Raw genomic sequence first — 21,598 nt, 5'->3', positions numbered from 1 at the left:
AAAGGAAATGCATTGAATGAGAAGGTGTGTCCAAACTTTTGGCCTGTACTGTATGTGTGTGTATATATATATATATATATATATATATATATATATATATATATATGACATACATGATATACATGACTATTTTAAATAAGCTTACCCGGCTCAGTCTGTCCAGAAAGGGCCTCAGCTTGGTCCCGATGACATGCCATCATCAGGCCGTCAATAAGTTTTGTTCTGTAGTGGATAGGATTCTCTCTCTTGTCTCTCCAACTCTAGAGTTTCGTTAGTTTCTCCACTTGGATGTGGAGGAAGGTAGTTCACCTCTGCCCTCTTTGGTCGCTTGCAATTTTTGGCAGGATTTCTCTCATCATGGGGTTTCCTTTTCAAGGAGTTGATATCAAGCTCAGGGCAAAGAACTTCACCCCTTCTCACTTTGGAACGGTAATTAGCCATCTTGTAGCTAAGATGCTGCTGCCAACCGTACATGCCTGAATATGATGTTGCAGGCTCTTTTAGGCATGGATGCTTTTTTAGCAGAGCTTCTACAACTGCCAGTATTTGGAGACCAGAGGGATAGGAAGTGTAGTGGAATATTGCTTCAGCAAGTTTCTCAAGTACTGTATTTCAGAGTTCATGCTTGGATTTTGAAGGAGTGAGCCATCAGTTTCATAGGCCTTATTTCCTGCTTGAAGGGGCAGTTCAACATTATATGAAAAGGTGGGTATCTCAAAGATAGTTGGCCACGGTTCAGATTGAAACTCTGGGGACCTTGGTTAAATGATGGTGTCGGATGAATTAACCGAGGAACCGTCTTCCTGGAATGCCAGATCCAGTGGTACTGAAGCAGAGGAGGCAGCATCCTCATTGATGAGAGTCAATGTGAGAATAACAGAAGGTTAATTTCTAACAAGTTTGGTTGTGTCTTTCTTCTTAATGATAGCTGTTGACGTTAAAGTGAAGAACTGATTATCTAAATCTTTGTCCATGTACACAACAGTGAAACTCCCTTGGAGTTGAAAATGATTCTGTGCGGCTGCCAAAAATTTGTCAACCGTGCTAGGGATTCCATCTGGTAGGGTTAACTTGTGGACTTGGGTCTCTTCAATGATAACACGTAGTTGAGTTGGGGCAGACATAATCACAACCGTGGGCAAGTACAACTGCAAGAAGAAACAAAGACATGATTCTATTAGACAAGAGCAAATAAGATATCTCCCCACAAGAGCCTATGATTAACGCATGCTCTATAGATCAGAAAAAGTATACAATTAATATGTTTAAAACTGTTATGGGAGCGGTTGTGTTCTCCCGTCCTGTGTGTGTTCTCTCTCTCTCTCTCCCCCCTTTTCCCTGTCTGTCTGTTTTGCTGGAGCGGCTGAAAGTAGGTCAAGGGGCGTGGCCGGGCGATCTACCTACCTGCACGGCTGCCGGCAATCCTGCAATCACCTTCTGCTCAGCTGTTACGGATTCCCCTGATCACGGCTGCAGTATTTAGACTCGGTTGGAACCTGTCTTTGGCGCCAGATTGTTACAGCTACCAAAGTGGTAACTTGGCGCCCAGTTGCATCGTAATTTTTTCCGTGCTCGTATGTTTGCCTCGTGTTTTTCCTCGTGCTCCACTTACCTGTGTGTTTCTTTTTTGTCCTCTGATCCAGACCTACGCCACCCGACCTGTTGCCTTTAGACTGCTGGTCCGCCAGCCTTTCGTTTCTCAGACCTTCTATCTCCCTGCTTTGATTCCTGTGAGAGTTTTTTGGACACGCTACACTCTGCCCACACCCGCTGCAGTCCTGTCTTCCCCACCTGCGCAGCTAACTGTCCCTGGCTGCTTTGTTTGTCCTGTGACGATCATTAAAAGACTTTGTAAACGTCCGTGTTGTGATACTGTGTTCTGCGTCATAGCCACAGCCATAACAGAACTATCCGGCCATGGACCCTAAGGAGGCATCACTCACGGTTCGGGGGATGGCGTCCAGCACGCCATCCAGTCCCACGGAGCTCTATTGGGACAACATGATCAGTTAATCCGTTCACTACTAGACAACAACCAACAATTACTAGCTCAGGTCATCAAGCTAACTGCTGACGTTGCTACTCTGTCAGCCTGGAATCATTCTCTCCCTTCTCCTCGGCCTTCCAGCCCTCCTCCTGTCTCCGGATGTGGTGACTACACCTTCTTGGGAACCCCCTGTAACCTCGCCCAAGCTTTTCACTGGAGAACTGGATGGGAAGGCCAAGGAATAAATGTAGTATATTCGCTGCTCTGGAGGCAAGGCTTAGTGAATTTGAGTCACGGCTCCGCACCGTGGAATCAGAATCGTATGCTTCCGTAGCTAGCCAGCACCATGTGGTTAATGCGGACCACCATACTGTAGCTTCTCTAGCTGCTTTAGCTTCTGCTAGCTGTCCCCCATCAAACCCCGAGCAGCCGGGCGAGTGGGTGACTGTCCGAGGGAAGCGTAGCGTTAGATCTAGACCAGGGAGTGCACATGATGACGGTCGCTCTAAACCGGAGCGTCTTCGCCTCTCTAACAGGTTCTCCCTACTCAGTGATACACCCGCTGAGAAGCCAATTCTGGTTATTGGGAACTCTATACTGCGATATGTGAAGCCGGGCGCCCCAGCGGCTAAAGTACCCACGGTCATATGTGTCCCCGGGCCAGAGCGGGCGATATAGAAACCCATCTAGAGCTGCTGGCCAAAAGAACCGTAAATACAGTAAGATCATACTTCACGTGGGGGTAATGGTCGTAAATCAGAGATCACTAAATTGAATGTTGAGTCACTTTGTGCATACGCAAAGACTATGTCGGACTCAGTAGTTTTCTCTGGACCCCTGCCAAACCTGACCAATGATGAAATGTACGGCCCGTCGTCATCCTTCCACCGCTGGTTGTCGGGTGGTGCCCAGCTAACGATGTGGGCTATGTGAATAACTGGGGGCGTTCTGGGGAAAGCCTGGTCTGATGGAGAGAGACGGCATTCATCCCACCTGGGACGGAGCCGCTCTCATATCAAAAAAAATCTGACCGAGTTTATCAGACATAAACCATGACAACCCAAGTTTGATATTAGTAATCAGGGGTGCAGTGCAATACACCCCCTGTGCTTCCGTTGGAGCAGTCACCCACTCATAGTCTAATAAGCACGGTGTCTGTTCCCCGACTCAGATCGGTTAAATCAAAGGTAAACAAAAGATGCGCTATACTTAACAACCTAATTGGAATTAAAACGACTGCAACGATGGAACAAAATAAGAAAATTAGATGTGGACTATTAAATATTAGATCTCTGTCTTCTAAAGCATTATTGGTTAACGAGTTGATATCAGATAACAACATTGATTTATTTTGTCTTACTGAAACCTGGCTGGGCCATGAAGACTGTCAGTCTAAATGAAGCCACTCCTCCCAGTCATATTAATACTCAAATTCCTAGAGGCTCAGGCCGAGGAGGGGGAGTTGCAGCCATCTTTGATGCAAGCCTGTTAATTACTCCTAAACCTAAATTAAATTATAACTCCTTTGAAAGTCTTGTTCTTAATCTTCAACATCCAAAATGGAAAACATTACAGCCAATTATATTTGTTATTTACAGGGCTCCAGGTCCGTATTCTGAATTTTTATCTGAATTCTCAGAGTTTTTATCATGTTTAGTCCTTAAATCAGACCAAGTACTTATTGTAGGTGATTTTAATATCCATGTGGATGTTGACAATGATAGCCTTAGTACTGCTTTCAACTCATTACTGGATTCAATCGGTTTCAGTCAGAGTGTGCACAAGGCGACGCACTGTTTCAACCACACCCTCGACCTTGTGCTGGCATATGGTATTGAAATTGAGGATTTAATAATATTTCCAAGAGAATTCGGTATTGTCAGATCATTCTTTAATCACTTTCGAATTCTTACTACCTGACTATATTAAATTAGATAAAAGCTTCTACACCAGATGCCTATCTGACAGTGCTATAGCTAAATTTTTAAAGAAGATATTCCAACAGCATTCGACTCTATGTCATGCCTTAACATAACCGAGGACCTCTATGTTAACCTCAGTCCCTCTCAAATTGATACATTTGTAGACGGTGCTACGACTTGCCTACGGACGACCTTAGACTCTGTTGCTCCCCTGAAAAAGAAGATGATGAAGCAAAGGAAATTAGCACCTTGGTATAACTCCCAAACCCGCAAATTAAAACAAATCTCGCGAAACCTCGAATGTAAGTGGCGTTCCACCAAAGTGGAAGAATCCCGTTTCGATTGGCAAGAAAGTCTGAAAACCTATAGGAAGGCCCTAAGAAAGGCCAGATCAGACTATTACTCATCACTAATAGAAGAAAACAAGAACAACCCAAGGTTTCTTTTCAGCACTGTAGCCAGGCTGACAGATAGTCACAGCTCTACTGAGCCATCTATTCCTCTAGCTCTGAGTAGTGATGACTTCATGAACTTCTTTAATAATAAAATTACAACAATTAGAGATAAAATTCATCACCTTTTGCCTTCAACCTCTAACGGTTCACCTTTAAACGCAGAGTCGCTAGAAATAACGACTAGTCTCGACATATACTTAGACTGCTTTTATCCTATAGACCTTCAACAATTAATATTAAAGATATCCTCAGCATCATGTGTCTCCGTGAACCATCACCTTATCGTGGTGGAGAGGTTTGTGTGTCTCTGTGAACCTGAGGGCTGTGTTGTCTGGAGCTTTGTGCTCCTGGTAGGGTCTCCCAAGGCAAAGTGGTCTCAGGTGAGGGGCCAGACAAAGAATGGTTCAAAAACCCCAATGAAAAAAGCTAAGCAGAGATGGAGTGACCCTGCCCGGAGGAAGCCCGGGGCCCCGCCTGGAGCCAGGCCCAGACGGTGGGCTCGTCGGCGAAGCGCCTGGTGGCCGGGTTTGCCACGGAGCCCGGCCGGGCACAGCCCGAACAAGCTACGTGGCAACTCCTCTCCATCCCATGGGCCCACCACCTGTGGGAGGAACCGTTGGGGTCGGGTGCGATGCCACATGGGTGGCAGTGAAGGTCAGGGGCCTCGGACGGACCAGACCCGGGCAGCAGACGCTGGCTCTGGGGACGTGGAACGTCACCTCTCTGTGGGGAAGGAGCCGGAACTGGTGCGGGAGGTGGGCGCTACCGTTAGATCTGGTGGGGCTTACCTCTACGCACAGTCTTGGTTCTGGAACCATACTCCTGGATAGGGGTTGGACTCTTTTCTTCTCCGGAGTTGCCCAGGGTGTGAGGCGCCGGGCGGGTGTGGGGATACTCACAAGTCCCCGGCTGAGCGCCGCTGTGTTGGAGTTTACCCCAGTGGACGAGAGGGTCGCCTCCCCACGCCTGCGGGTTGTGGGGGAAAACTCTGACTGTTGTTTGTGCATATGCACCAAACAGGAGTTCGGAGTATTCGGCCTTCTTGGAGACCTTGACTGGAGTCCTGCATGGGGCTCCAGTGGGGGACTCCATTGTTCTGCTGGGGGACTTCAACGCACACGTGGGCAATGATGGAGACACCTGGAGGCGTGATTGGGAGGAACGGCCTCCTGATCTAAACCAGAGTGGTTGTTTGTTGTTGGACTTCTGTGCTAGTCATGGATTGTCTATAACGAACACCATGTTCGAACATAGGGATGCTCATAAGTGTACCTGGTACCAGAGCACCCTAGGCCGAAGGTCAATGATCGATTTCATAATCGTTTCATCTGATCTGAGGCCGTATGTTTTGGACACTCGGGTGAAGAGAGGGGCAGAGCTGTCAACCGATCACCATCTGGTGGTGAGTTGGGTCAGAGGGTGGGGAAGACTCTGGACAGACCTGGTAAGCCCAAACGTGTAGTGCGGGTAAATTGGGAACGTCTGGAGGAGGCCCCTGTCCAACAGACTTTCAACTCACACCTCCGGGCGGAGCTTTTCGTGCATCCCTGTGGAGGCTGGGGGCATTGAACCCGAGTGGACAATGTTCAAAGTTTCCATTGCTGAAGCTGCAGCGAGGAGCTGTGGTCTTAGGGTCTTAGGTGCCTCAAGGGGCGGTAACCCACGAACACCGTGGTGGACAACGGTGGTCAGGGAAGCCGTCCGACTGAAGAAGGAGTCTTTCCGGGATATGTTATCCCGGAGGACTCCGGAGGCAGTTGCAGGGCACCGAAGGGCCCGAAGGGCTGCAGCCTCTGCCGTGAAAGAGGCAAAGCAGCGGGTGTGGGAGAAGTTTGGAGAAGACATGGAGAAGGACTTTCGGTCGGCACCAAAGTGCTTCTGGAAAACTGTTCGCCACCTCAGGAGGGGGAAGGGAACCATCCAAGCTGTGTACAGTAAGGATGGGACACTGTTGACCTCAACTGAGGAGGTAATAGGGCGGTGGAAGGAGCACTTTGCAGAACTCCTGAATCCGACTAATACCCTCTATGTTAGAGGCAGAGCTGGAGGATAATGGGGGATTGTCGCCGATTTCCCAGGCGGAAGTCACTGATGTAGTCAAACAACTACACAGTGGCAAAGCCCGAGGGATTGATGAGATCCGTCCAGAAATGCTCAAGGCTCTGGGTGTGGAGGGGCTGTCCTGGTTGACACGCCTTTTCAACATTGCGTGGAAGTCTGGGGCGGTGCCAAAGGAGTGGCAGACTGGGGTGGTGGTTCCCCTTTTTTAAAAGGGGACCAGAGGGTGTGTGCCAATTATAGGGGTATCACACTTCTCAGCCTCCCTGGTAAAGTCTACTCCAAGGTGCTGGAAAGGAGGGTTCGCCCAATAGTCGAACCTCGGGTTGAGGAGGAACAATGCGGATTCCGTCCTGGTCGTGGAACAACGGACCAGCTCTTCACTCGCAAGGATCCTGGAGGGAGCCTGGGAGTATGCCCAACCGGTCTACATGTGTTTTGTGGATTTGGAGAAGGCGTATGACCGGGTCCCCGGGAGATACTGTGGGAGGTGCTGCGGGAGTATGGGGTGAGGGGTCTCTTCTCAGGGCCATCCAATCTCTGTACAACCAAAGCGAGAGCTGTGTCCGGGTTCTCGGTAGTAAGTCGGACTCTTTTCAGGTGAGGGTTGGCCTCCGCCAGGGCTGCGCTTTGTCACCAATCCTGTTTGTAGTATTTATGGACAGGATATCGAGGCGTAGTCGGGGTGGCGGGGTTGCAGTTTGGTGGGCTGGGGATCTCATCGCTGCTCTTTGCAGATGATGTGGTCCTGATGGCATCATCGGCCTGCGACCTTCAGCACTCACTGGATCGGTTCGCAACCGAGTGTGAAGCGGTTGGGATGAGGATCAGCACCTCTAAATCTGAGGCCATGGTTCTCAGCAGGAAACCGATGTAATGCCTTCTCCAGGTAGGGAATGAGTCCTTACCCCAAGTGAAGGAGTTCAAGTATCTTGGGGTTGTGTTCGCGAGTGAGGGGACAATGGAGCGGGAGATTGGTCGGAGAATCGGCGCAGCGGGTGCGGTATTGCATTCAATCTATCGCACCGTTGTGACGAAAAGAGAGCTTAGCCAGAAGGCAAAGCTCTCGATCTACCGGTCAGTTTTCGTTCCTACCCTCACCTATGGTCATGAAGGCTGGGTCATGACCGAAAGAACGAGATCCAGGGTACAAGCGGCTGAAATGGGTTTCCTCAGGAGGGTGGCTGGCGTCTCCCTTAGAGATAGGGTGAGAAGCTCAGTCATCCGTGAGGAGCTCGGAGTAGAGCCGCTGCTCCTTTGCGTCGAAAGGAGCCAGTTGAGGTGGTTCGGGCATCTGGTAAGGATGCCCCCTGGGCGCCTCCCTAGGGAGGTGTTCCAGGCACGTCCAGCTGGGAGGAGGCCTCGGGGAAGACCCAGGACTAGGTGGAGGGATTATATCTCCAACCTGGCCTGGGAACGCCTCGGGATCCCCCAGTCGGAGCTGGTTAATGTTGCTCGGGAAAGGGAAGTTTGGGGTCCCCTGCTGAAGCTGCTCCCCCCGCGACCCGACACCGGATAAGCGGACGAAGATGGATGGATGGATGGATATCCTCAGCAAAGCCATCTACCTGTCTCTTAGACCCCATCCCAACGAGGCTACTTAAAGAAGCGTTACCGCTGTGATAAAACCTCTTCTGAAAAAAACCCACCCTCGATCCTGAGGTCTTAGCAAACTATAGACCTATATCTAACCTTCCCTTTCTCTCCAAGATCCTTGAGAAGGTGGTTGCTAATCAGTTATGTGATTTTCTACATAGCAATAGTTTATTTGATGACTTTCAATCAGGATTTAGAAAGCATCATAGCACAGAGACGGCACTGGTGAAAATTACTAACGACCTTTTAACTGCTGCAGACAAAGGACTTGTCTCCATTCTTGTTTTACTAGATCTTAGTGCTGCATTTGACACTATTGACCATTCAATCCTGTTACAGAGATTGGAACACTTAATTGGCATTAAAGGAATTGCTCTAAGCTGGTTTAAGTCCTATTTCTCTGATTGATCTCAATTGTTAATGTTAATGATAAATCCTCCAAGTACGCTAAAGTTAGCCATGGGGTTCCTCAAGGCTCAGTGCTTGGACCAATTCTATTCTCCTTATATATGCTTCCTCTAGGCAATATTATTAGGAAACACTCAATTAACTTTCACTGTTATGCGGATGACACCCAATTATACTTGTCAATCAAACCGGACGAAACCAGTCAGCTAGCTAAATTTCAAACATGCATTAAAGATATAAAATCCTGGATGACCTATAATTTTCTGATGTTAAACCCTAACAAAACTGAAGTTATTGTACTGGGACCTAAACACCTCAGAACCTCATTATCTAAAGATATAGCTACTCTGGATGGTATTGCCCTGGCCTCCAGCACTACTGTCAGAAATTTAGGAGTTATTTTTGATCAGGATATATCCTTTAATGCCAATCTACAACAAACCTCAAGAACAGCCTTTTTCATCTTCGTAACATTGCCAAAATTAGGAATATCCTGTCTCAAAACGACGCTGAAAAACTAGTGCATGCATTTGTTACTTCCAGGCTGGACTATTGTAACTCCCTACTGTCAGGTTGCTCAAATAAGTCCCTTAAGACTCTCCAGCTGATCCAGAATGCTGCAGCGCGTGTTCTCACAAGAACTAAGAGAAGAGATCATATTTCTCCTGTATTAGCTTCTCTGCACTGGCTTCCTGTTGAATCCAGGATTGAGTTTAAAATCCTTCTATTGACCTACAAAGCTCTAAATGGTCTAGCACCATCATATCTAGAAGAGCTCCTAATACCTTATTGTCCCACTAGAGCACTGCGCTCCCAGAATGCAGAGTTACTGGTGGTACCTAGAGTCTCTAAAAGTAGAATGGGAGCAAGAGCCTTCAGTTATCAGGCTCCTCTCCTATGGAACCAGCTCCCGATCTGGGTTCGGGGGGCAGAAACTGTAATCGCTTTCAAGAATGAACTTAAAACTCTTCTATTTGATAAAGCTTATAGTTAGGGGTGAGGAGTTGCAGTGTTCACCTAACTGGCCCACCTGCTTCTCTTCATAATTGTTAGATTAATAATACATAACAAAGTAGAGGGAGGCAGGCCAGCCAAGCCCGATCCGGCAGGGGAGAGTTCTAAGCCGAAAAAGCTACCTTTCCTTATGACCTGTCTCTCTTAGTTACGCTGTTATAGTTACGCTGTTATAGTTCTAGACTGCCGGGGGACTTCCTTCCTTCCCTTTGACACACTGAGCTGCTCTCTCCTCTCCCTTTCTATTACTTTTACTATTACTATTTGTGTGTATCCAGTCCCAGAAATGCTTGTTACTAATCCTAGCTTCTGGGGAGTTTACTCCCCAGAGTCCTTATGTTTTTTCCCCCAGCGTATTTCCTTGGAGAACGTTGGCACCAAGATCCTGGTTCCAGCTGTCGCCGTGGTCCTGCTGCACTCCCTGCCGAGCTCAGCGGTGCCCTGGAATGTCATGCTTCTTCCGGCTGAACCCTGCAGCTTCCCGCTACATCCAGTCACTGTTCCATTATTAATGTGACTATTATTGCCACTGTTCATCACACCCCCAACCGGCCCGTCAGACACCGCCTACCAAGAGCCTGGGTCTGTCCGAGGTTTCTTCCCAAGAGGGAGTTTTTCCTTGCCACTGTCGCACTGCTTGCTCTTGAGGGAATTACTGTAATTGTTGGAATTGTTGGGGCTTTGTAAATTATAGAGTGTGGTCTGGACCTACTCTATCTGTAAAGTGTCTCGAGATAACTCGTTATGATTTGATACTATAAATAAAATTGAATTGATAAGTGCCGGGGATTTTTGCTTCAGTGTGGATTGATATTCCAACAAAGACCGCTGTCTTTCACTACCGACTCTTCCAAGGTACATTACACTCTAGGGTTGCTGAGAGGGAGAGCGTTGGTTTGGGCAGAGGCGGTCTGTACCAATCAACATTTAGCAGGCATAACTTTTGCTGATTTTTCTGCTCAGTTGAATTAATCTGAGACAGGGCACGGGCAGTGTGGCAGAATACTCAGTGGACTTTTGGACTCTAGCAGCTGATTCCAAATGGAATAAGGAAGCATTACAAGGAGTTTTTGTCAATGGTTTGAATCAGTAAAGGACGAACTAGCAACCAGATATGAACCTAGTGACATGTTTTGTCTTGTTTCCCTGGCTATTACGTTGGACAACGGGTTACGGGAGAGGCGCCAGGAAAGGAGCGGCCAGTCGCACAAGTCTGGACGAGTGGTTGCACCTCACCACTCCAGAGACGGCTCACTTCTCGAAGCCCCGAGAGGAGCCTATGCAACTGGGTCGTGCTCAGCTTACCCCTTCAGAGCGGTTGCAACGCCTCCAGGCTGGTGAGTGTTTGTACTGTGGGGATGCTTTCCACTTTTTGGCTAGTTGTCCCAAAAGACCAGGCTCGCTAGTCAATGTGGGTCAGCTAGCGAGCCCTGACTCTGATCCTGTACCCACTAATCTCTGACTTCAAGTCCCAGCCACTCTTCAACACCAGTCTTTGTCTCTGCCACTTTCTATCCTCATTGACTCCGGTGCTGAGGACAATTTTATTAGCCAAGAGCTAGTTAACCAGACCAACATTCCCATTGAGCAACTCCCTGAACCCCTCCGTGTAATATCCTTAGATGGATGCCTCCTAGGTACTGTTACTCATCAAACCGTACCTGTTACGTTAACCCTGTCAGGCAACCATCATGAACACGTCTCAAGATAATGTCCCCTGCTACCACTCCAATCATCCTCTGTTACCCTTGGATTAGTTTACATAACCCTCAAATCGACTGGACACACCACACCATTCATGGTTGGAGTGGTCACTGTCACGCAGAATGTTTGGGTTCAGCTGTGCCACCTACTAAGGGCGAACCTGTGTCCCTAGTAGACCCCCCAGACCTGTCATCTGTTCCTGTGGACTATGCTGACGTGTTCTGTAAGGCCAAGGCACTTTCACTACCCCCCCCCCCCATAGGCCATATGATCGTGCCATCGAGTTGCTTTCTGGAACCCCATTCCCGTCTAGTCGTCTGTATAATCGGTCACGTTCTGAAAAAGATGCTATGAAAAAATGGAAAAATACATTGGTGGCTTGCATTATCCGCCTGTCATTGTCCCCTTTGGGGGCTGGGTTTTTTTTTTTTTTTTTTTTTGTCGACCAGAAGGACAAGACCTTACGTCCCTGTATTGATTTTAGAGGGTTGAATAACATAACAGTCAAAAACAAATATCCCCTGCCGCTAATCAACTCGACTTTCGAACCCCTTCAGGGCACAACCATCTTTTCCAAACTGGACCTTCGTAACGCCTATCATCTGGTTAGGATTCGGCATGGGGACGAATGGAAGACCGCGTTCAATACGCCCTTAGGACATTTTGAATATTTGGTTATGTCCTTTGGTCTGTGCTGATTAACCCTGACCCTGCCTTGCAGTTCATTGTGGAGGTGGACGCTTCAGATTCTGGGGTGGGAGCTGTCCTCTCCCAGCCTTCCCCCTCAGATCAGAAGCTTCACCCATGTGCTTTTTTCTCTAAGAAGCTGTCACTTGCCGAGAAAAACTATGATGTGGGTAATCGAGAGCTCCTGGCGTTAGAGGAGTGGCGGCATTGGCTGGACGGGGCAGAGCAGCCATTTGTGGTCTGGACTGACCATAAAAACCTGGAATACATCCAATCCACTAAGAGACTCAACTCCCGCCAGGCCCGTTGGGCTCTGTTTTTCAGCAGATTTAATTTTACCTTGACATTCCGACCTGGGTCCCGTAACATTAAACCTGACTCTCTGTCCCGCCAGTTCACGGATTCTGAGGAGGCTGGCAAACCGGAAGCTGTCCTGTCCCCCTCCTGCATTGTGGCTGCAGTCCAGTGGGAGATTGAGTCCCTCGTCAAAGCTGTTCAAGCAACAGACCCGGGACCAGGAGATGGACCCCCGAATTGTCTTTTTGTCCCTGAGGCGGTAAGGGCTCTTACAAAATTACCATCTGCCAGTGAGACAGCGGACCTCATTGTCCAACATGTATTCCGTCCCCATGGAATACCTGTAGACATAGTTTCTGATAGAGGCCCACAGTTTATATCGTGTGTGGAAAGTGTTCTGTGCTGCTCTGGGTGTGTCTGTCATCAGGTTTTCATCCTCAATCCAATGGACAGACGGAGAGAGCAAATCAGGACCTAGAGGAGTCTCTTCGCTGTGTGGCGGCCCAGCATCCGACCTCCTGGGCTGAACTCCCGTGGATAGAGTACGCACACAACTCCCTTACCACCTCTGCCACTGGCCTCTCTCCCTTCGAGGTAGCCTTGGGCTACCAGCCCCCCCGTCTCCTGCTCAGGAGAGGGAGTTGGCGGTCCCTTCTGTTCAAGAGAACTTGCGCCGCTGGCGTGAAGTCTGGAACAACGCCTGTGAGGCCTTGCTGCGCACCTCCGAACGGAACAAAATGGGTGCGGATAGACACAGGACCCCTGCACCCCTGATTCAGCCTGGCCAAAAGGTATGGCTCTCCAAGAATATTCCTCTCCGGACGGAGTCCTGCAAGTTGTCTCCTCGGTTTCTGGGGCCTTTTGAGATCGAGGCCATTGTGAATCCTTCCGCAGTCCGGCTGAAATTGGCGCTGGCTATGAAGATTCGACCGACCTTCAATGTGTCTCAATTGAAGCCCGTTTCCACCAGTCCTCTGTGTCCCCCTGCAGATCCCCCGCCTCCTGCTCGGCTGATAGATGACCATCCAGCCTACACGGTTCGGAGACTCTTGGATGCTCGTCGTCGGGGTCTCCAGTACTTGGTGGATTGGGAGGGGTATGGGCCCGAGGAGAGGACATGGATACTGAAACGCTTTATTCTGGACCCTCAGTTGATCAGGGACTTCCACCCTGATAGACCTGGTGGGGTGCCAGGAGGCGCCCGTTGGGGGTACTGTTATGGGAGCGGTTGTGTTCTCCCGTCCTGTGCTCTCTCTCTCTCTCTCTCTCTCTCTCTCTCTCTCTCTCTCTCTCTCCCCCTTTTCCCTGTCTGTTTTGCTGGAGCAGCTGAAAGTAGGTCAAGGGGCGTGACCGGGCAATCTACCTACTTGCACGGCTGCCGGCAATCCTGCAATCGCCTTCTGCTCAGCTGTTACGGATTTCCCTGATCACAGCTGGAGTATTTAGACTCTGTTGGAACCTGTCTTCAGCGCCAGATCGTTACAGCTACCAAAGTGGTAACTTGGCTCCCAGTTGCATCGTAATTTTTTCCGTGCTCGTATGTTTGCCTCATGTTTTTTCCTTGTGCTCCACTTACCTGTGTGTTTCTTTTTTTTGTCCTCTGATCCAGACCTACACCACCCGACCTGTTGTCTTTAGACCGCTGTATTTATTTATATGTACTATGTTATTTGTGTATATTTATAGTATTTATTTATTCATAATGCCATTATTGTATTTATATATATATATATATATATATATATATATATATATATATATATATATATAAACATTATTGTATTTATTTATTATCATTATCAACCAGGAAGAAAGAGAGCACAAGAAATCAAAACTCAATCAAACTTTATTTATAATTAATGTAACACAATGTGTTTCGTACAAGAGTGACATAAAATGTTCAGTTATACAGAATAAAATGCATACAAAACCTGTATCGAGCATATGCACACACACACACACACACACACACACCCACACACACCAAAGATCAACACTGAACTGCGACAAACTCAGTATAACACCACACAAATCATTACCTCCAGATCATGTCGAAACGGTCCCTTGCCATGGCCTTGGGGACGTTGGTCTGGTACAGCCATTTAGTCTGCCTCCAGAAATCCCTGCGTGCTGGCAGCTTCAAAATACCGAAGGCGAGACACAGCCCGACAAATGTCTTCATCTCCGTTTTGGAGACAGGGTTCCACTTCGAATTGGTGGGGGTCTGACTGCGCGTCTGTTCAGCGTACCGATTAGTTTCAGTCACCAACATGTCCCAAAGATCATCGGTGAAAATACGCGAAAAGACATCCAGGGGGCTAGCGTCCACGGGGATCGGCTGTTTCACCCCCGGTTTGCGGGTGAACTGCTTCGCCTTGCGCGGCTGATAATCCTCGGTTCTCCAGTCTACGTGGAATCCGTGAAAGTTATCCTCCTCCTCTCCTTCTGTGTCCCACACATCCCACTCCTGTGCTCTATCAAACGGATCATCTTGCATGTTTTCATCAACACCATCCTCCTCCCTCTCAAACTCCTCACTATCTTCCAACTCAATGTCACTGCCTTCGCTGTCAAAATCCTCCTCTGCCGTAGCCATTTTCCCGCTCGCTCAAAAACAAATGCACGTGTATGTATGATTGACTGACGTGACTTTCAGCCAACCACAATACATTTGGGTGGTCACGTGGTCTTTAAAAAAAATCAACAAGACCCACCTCATGTGTATTTGAACCAATGACAGTGCGTTCTATGCTGCACGCGTCATGAAAAGGATGACGAATACCAAATGCTGCGCCACGCAGCAGCCGGCAGGAGGTTCAGAGTTGCGCAACGCAGTAACCGGCGGTAGATGTAATGTTTCGGTGCGCAGCATCCGGGACAAATGGGTTAAAAATGGGAAAAAAATAAAGAAATGGGTCCTGACAAGGTATTGGATAATAGAGGAACAAGTCGGTTACAAACAATTATACTTTACCTAGTTTGACAAGCAGATGTGGTGGTTCAGAGATACCATGCGATTGCATTTCACTGAATAGGTAGCCAGTGGGTATGTGTCAGTGAGTTGTGGCTGCGCAAGTATTTTGACTAAGCTTGTGGACTCCCACTTGAAACATCTAAAATGCTCACAGTACCATGCACTTTGAAGTTTCACTACAAACACCAAGCTGTCACGAACAATGATATTTGTAGTATTTCAGCACATTCAGGCAACCCACCAGAGGAGCCATATACCAACAACATGCCAATGCCATAACTGGTTCCCTGAAAGTCTACCTTCTTTGTCAAATGAACTGTCTCTCCAGGAAATTTGATACAAAATTTTGTATTTTCTCATTTACAGCCTCTAATGGCACTGTTGACCTCTTCGATACAGAGATATCAGTTTTTTGATATTTGAACCATGGAGATGGTATGCAATTGTGGACTGGTGTTTTTTTGCCATTGACTTCAAAATGTTACGGAAGCAGCTAGCTTGTCTCACTATCGTCTAAAAGTAGCGGTGCTTGGCTTCAAACCTCATCGTCCAGAAGGACAGAAGTGGGTGGAATGCTTTAATGAGCTGCAGGTAATGCTCTAAAAAAATGATGCTTTGGAATCAATTTCCCTTGTGAAAAAATGCTGAAGAATCTGTCTATGCTCAGCAATAAGACTATCTAGGTGACCAATGCTTTCATCTGTGTGGGTAGGTGACATAACCAACTCAACATCTTTGAGTGTCAACAACTGCCATGCCTGTTCCTCTTCCTGTACTTTCCAGCCAACCATAAGTGGAAGCGACCTCAGTAGGCACCAATTTTCATGTGCGTTACCACCAATGGTTTTACGGGAGGCAAAGGTTGCTGGTATACCTTGGGGACAATTTGTCTTGTCTTTCCACTTATATGGGAACTGTTTGACTCTGTTTTTCTTTATCAAGACAGCTAAACACAGTGCCAACTCTACAGGTACAATGCCCTTAAGTAAATCATAGCAGAATATTTGGAGGATAGCCTGTTGTCACATGAAAATGATTTAATCTTTGAGTGATCGCACAATGCCATTTTACTCTGTGGCTAGGGGTGTTGCTATCCAGCACTACTTCAACGTCAAACTTGTGTTGCAGCTTTCTCCTTGTCCTGTGCTGACTTCAAGTTCCTGAAACTGGGACCTCTCTCCAATACAAAATCTGCAAACATATGACCCACTGAAACTTTCAACAAACCCTCCAACTGAGTGGGCACCAAGATTATCTGCAATCACAGAAAATACAGTGCCCTTTATGATTTTTCCCAAAAAGGCCACACAATCATCCTCTTCAAAGCTTTTCAAATCACTTAATGTCTCAAGGACTCGGGGATAGCCAAATTTCTTAATGTCATCAGCCTTGCACAAAACAGCTAGGCAAATTGATGATACATGTAGCTCTTAATACAGTGGGAATATCAGCCAACACCAAATAGACACCTGTTACCTTGTGCTTCTTACAAGAGGTTCCTAAAGGATTGCATATTTCGAAATCATCAGAGTATAGTAGAAGTGAATTGGAAAGTCCTTCCCTCTTTTGCATCAAGTATATACTCCAACGGTTCAACAATAGAGAAATTTTCCTTTAAGTACTGATTTCTCTTATATGCTGTGCCAAGAGGACCTTCTTCACTAAAGGCTGCACTAATAGGATTTAACTGGCAAATGCGTTTTACCAAATCTGTGATTACAAATTCTTCAACAGTGCAGTTATGGTTTTCAAATGTGTCATGTACAATGCTATTGATAATGGGTGCAGATGCTGAACAAGTAATAAATTGAAGCTCCTCTACAATCTCATTTGCATCTACTGGGCACATTGAAGATGCAATCTAATTTAAGTAATAAGGAAAAAAGCTCATCAAAAATGGCTTTACCTAAATCTTCTCCCTCTTTCACAAGCATTACATCAGAAGTAACTTCATTTTCAACCAGCTGTTATCTGCTGCTTCCTGACTTGAATGCGTCTGAAATACAGTATGTTTAAAATCTTCAAGGCAGTGAGGATTGTGCTTCCTACTTTTATGTGAGGCAAAAGTTGAATATATATTAGTATTATAGTCACAATCTTTAAAAACACAATGAACAGTTTTGTGCTTTTTAGATGACTGTTCAGTTTGTGTATGATCTCTGGACAAATGTGTGCGAAGAGCACCCCAACCTTTAAATGAACAAGGACAGTCTGTGTACAAGCAGGGCAGTGATCGGCCCTCCAATCTCTTCCGTTCTTTCTTTGTAAATGTGTGTTTTGGCTCTGCTCACCCATGATTTTAAGAACCTGCCTTTTAATGTTTTTACCCTATTTTAATCTTGAGTTGAAATTTAGAGAGGTCCTAGGCCTCCACTAAAACCTAGTCGGCCCCACACATTTTTAACAGTAATATTTTATCCTATCCCCCTTTCCCCTGCCTGTTACAAACACAGTAAACACAGAAATTTCACCTCTGTTCACTCTCATGTCTTCCATGTTTGCTGCCGAACACTGGAGAAACATTCTACTGTAATCATCCATTGTGCGTATGTACAACAAATTTCCATCATATAAGTTTGGGATTGCCATCTATGTGCCATATACAGCTTGGAAAAGGCACAGTGTGTACTCGTCTTTGTATTGTTGTTCTCCTGGACTCGACACCAGCACCATCAACTCTTTTTACATAGTCTCTGACACGTCTCTGCACCACAATGTTCTGGCACGCAATTGTCTATTGGGCATTAACTTCTCTTGTATGATGATGTTCTGCTTTTCTCTCTTTTATGGTTGCATCCAATACCTCATCAGGAATGTTACAAAATTGTGTGCCTTACAGTATGTTGTATTTCTGCAAGAGCTAGTATAATGTGAGTCTGGCAATCTGCAGGACAGAAGCAGCAAACCTAAAAATATAACTTGTCATTTTGCCATATATCAAGATGGGCAACAGCAGAACTGTTAGCTTAAAGCCTCTGAACACCCATAAAGGTGTTTTTAGTTCTTCTGGCTGATTAGACTCTGCTCAGGTTGAAGGTGGGCCAGAGCCCTTCCAATACCAATAAGAATGATAAAGTTTTCATTTGTCCAACAGCACCAACAGGGGACTCAAGAAGATGTCACTCAATCAGTCTAACCACACCAACACAGTCCTGGGAAGAGGTCTAATCAGCCACATTAATTGAAAACACCTGTATGAGTATTCAAGGCCTTTAAAGCTTGAAAATGGAACCGAACCCACTAGGTAGACACAGGCAGGTTTAATCGGTTTATTTACAAAAAAAGGAACAAAGGAGAACAAAAATGGGGATAAACGGAGAAGCAGGGCATGGAAGCACTAATGCGCCAGTCAGGGTTAGTGAGCGGATGAAACTATGTTCGTCTCCTTGGTTATTCTAAATATATACTTCAAACTAGTAGCATAGAAAACATTGTGGCAGAGTTTCCTTTGCTTTTTGTGATTAACCTGGTGAATATTAAAAAGTCTTTGTGTGAACTGATCATTTTGTTGAGTATTTATTAAATCTATTAAAGGGGTGATAGAATGATTATATAGAGTATTTCACACTGTTCCTTATGGTCTCCTAATGGGGTATGTAACATTGGTTGGGCTGAAAATGGCCTGGTTGATATTTTATTGGCCCTTATACATCCCTGTGTTTTGGCCCTATTTGTAACAAGAGCTTTTCTTCCAAATATGGTATGCTCGTGAATATTTAGATGAGCTGCGCGCTGATTGCTTGAGCGAATCCCCAATACACACTCATTAGAGAAGCGACAGAATCTCATATTCCAGACACTGCAATGTTTCATTACCAAATTCACTTCTGAGACTTTTTTATGTGAGAAATCAACTATACAAAGCTAAATGGCCTGTTGTGTGAGAGTGAGAGCGCAGTCAGCGCGCTTGTTACACCAGCAATCTCTTACCACATGTTACACACAAAGTCACGCCACTTAGCTATACAACATCTAAATGTCTTATAAAGCTAACAACGGTGTCCGATGTCAAGTTAATTAATATTTGTGAAGTTTAGCTAGGTGTTTTGTTAGCTGCGACTGTCACTTCAATCCTATCTATGTGTAGCTACAAATCACGGATAGTTAGCTTCATTTTTGGTCGTAATTCGAGTATATTTACAGTTTGAATTTCGTCACGCCACTTACACAACATCTAACTAAATGTTTTAGAAAGCTAACAACAGTGTCCGATTTCAAGTTAATGAATATTTGTGAACTGTAAGGGTTTCGTTAGCTGCGACTGTCCCTTCAATCCTATGTGTACAGATTGCGGCTAGTTAGCTTCATTTTTTGTCGTAATTCGAATATATTTACAGTTTGAATTTTGTCACGCCACTTACACAACATCTAACTAAATGTCTTATAAAGCTAACAACTGTGTCCGATTTCAAGTTAATGAATATTTGTGAGCTTTAAGGGTTTCGTTAGCTGTGACTGTCCCTACAATCCTAGCTATGTGTACAAGATTGCGGCTAGTTAGCTTCATTTTTTGTCGTAATTCGAGTATATTTACAGTTTGAATTTCATCACGCCACTTATACAACATCTAACTAAATGTCTTATAAAGCTAACAACTGTGTCCAATTTCAAGTTAATGAATATTTGTGAGCTGTAAGGGTTTCGTTAGCTGCGACTGTCCCTTCAATCCTAGCAGTGTGTAGCTACAAATCACGGATAGTTAGCTTCATTTTTGGCGTAATTCCGAGTATATTTGCAGTTTGAATTTCATCACGCCAGTTATACCACATCTAACTAAATGTCTTATAAAGCTAACAACGGTGTCCGATTTCAAGTTAATGAATGTTTGTGAATTCCAGAGGAATTCTAAGGGGAGGCTAGTTAGCTCCGTCCAGCCGCAGGCTCTATCAATGAGACTTGCGGACAAGAGGCGTGTATTTCCCCAAGCGTTTGTTTAAATAACTCAACACATTATAATTACACACATTAAAAGATTAACTGGAACCTGTGGTAACAGATTGCTGGCGTAACAAGCTCGCTGACCGCGCTCTCACTCACATACACCGGGCATTTAGCTAGCAGGAAGAGGGGAGTTTCAGGCCCTGGAGCTCTGTCAGAGCAGGGGCATTTAGTTGTCTATTGCCCCAAGAGACGGTGACTTTGCGCGGGTATGGAGTGCTGTGGGCTGCCAGTCGTGACGGAGCTCCAAGTACCTCATAGCAGGCCGGGGTCTGTGAAGGAAGGCAGGTTGGGCGGCAAGGCAGCCACACAGGCAGCACCGGCGCTGAACTCCGACACACACTCGGACAAAATTTGCAATTAGCCATCCATTTTCGTAAAGTGGCCCATAGTTGAGCTTTACATAGTTGATTTCTCGCATAAAAAAGTTTCAGAAGTGAATTTTGTAATGGAATAGCAGAGATCTGCATGACCTAGCTAGATTCAGAAGACTACCTGATCTCAGGTCAGTTGTGTAGCCTATGTAAATGTTGGGGCGTGACCATTCTCTTAATACACCCATGGGCTGACAAAGGTTCCGGTTTTTGGGAGGTTGACGTCAACTTCCAGAGATTCGCCCGTTTTCAGCGGCAGTTTCAAAATATGAGATTTTCATAGTAAAGGGGTGTCAGTGGGACTTTGAGCTTCTATGTATGTCCTATTTACCCACCGTCGTTATTCAACTATGACAGGGTGAAATCAGTTTTGCATTCTATCACCCCTTTAAGCAACTGGGTTAGGGAAATAAGATAAATAGGTAAGGTAGTCAGAGTTGTGTTAATATATAGTGTTTTGTTTGAATTTAATATAAATAATTATGTATTAACTATTAGGCCTTTTTTTTTTCCTTGAGTCCCTGCCACCAAAAATGTCTCTGCACATCCCTGCTAGGACAGAATTAATGATATCTTACTACATACGACAACTTTACTTACTAATCTTAGTGATGTGATGGCTACACTGGAAGTGCCCTGTGGTGTGGACATCTGAAATAAAAGCCCGTATTTTAAATGTCAGATATGGCGGCAATGCCCCCTAACCTAATGTGGCGAGCGAGCAGGTGAGCTAACTTTAGCTAGGAAAGTTAGCTACCTATTAACCACAGCATAGCAGTGACGTGCGGTCAAAGGAGGCAGGGAAGGCAGGGACTCACCCTATCATAATCCAATAAAAATAAATAGCTGAAAGAAAAATTTAAAAATTATATAGTACATATAAAGATAATTTTTGTGTAATTCCAAACGTTTTTATAGTGACAATGCACGAAAATTCTAAATTTGCAGTGCTCCGCTGCGCTGCAAATAGCCTACACAGGGAAAGAGGAGGTGAGGCAACGATTAGCTTAGCCTCTCCTCTGATTGCGCAACCCCAGGGAAACTGACCGTGGTGAATTTAGTTTGATGTTGGATATTCGACAGACACTCGGATATTCATTTCAGGTTCATCAGTAGTTCCTGCTGTGCTTTCACTCAGTCTTGAAAGAAAACAATAGGACACCCATTTGCTCCTAACTGCTTGG

The 21,598-nt window shown here is 46.0% G+C and overlaps 1 protein-coding gene across 1 annotated transcript; it reads left to right on the top strand.

Annotated features, from left to right (window-relative positions):
• The first annotated feature begins 768 nt into the window (after positions 1-768).
• On the top strand, positions 769-12,770 carry LOC114558173 (uncharacterized). The gene is made up of 3 exons (XM_028581963.1): positions 769-883; positions 1,930-2,234; positions 12,226-12,770. The coding sequence occupies exons 1-3, from the start codon at positions 769-771 to the stop codon at positions 12,604-12,606; spliced, it is 801 nt and encodes a 266-aa protein (XP_028437764.1). The 3' UTR covers positions 12,607-12,770.
• Positions 12,771-21,598: the final 8,828 nt, after the last annotated feature.

Source organism: Perca flavescens, chromosome 7 (assembly GCF_004354835.1).
Source record: "Perca flavescens isolate YP-PL-M2 chromosome 7, PFLA_1.0, whole genome shotgun sequence".
NCBI classification, from domain to species: Eukaryota; Metazoa; Chordata; class Actinopteri; order Perciformes; family Percidae; genus Perca; species Perca flavescens.
The sequence above is the reverse complement of the archived record's forward strand: the minus strand, read 5'-3'. Positions and strand labels throughout refer to the sequence as shown.

Coding starts and splice junctions, on each gene's coding strand:
- LOC114558173 (XM_028581963.1), top strand. CDS start 769: ATGGTGTCGGATGAATTAACCGAGGAACCGTCTTCCTGGAATGCCAGA. Junction 884..1,929: donor CAATGTGAGAATAACAGAAG/GTTAATTTCTAA, acceptor ATGGACCCTAAG/GAGGCATCACTCACGGTTCG. Junction 2,235..12,225: donor GGGAAGGCCAAGGAATAAAT/GTAGTATATTCG, acceptor CTGTCCCGCCAG/TTCACGGATTCTGAGGAGGC.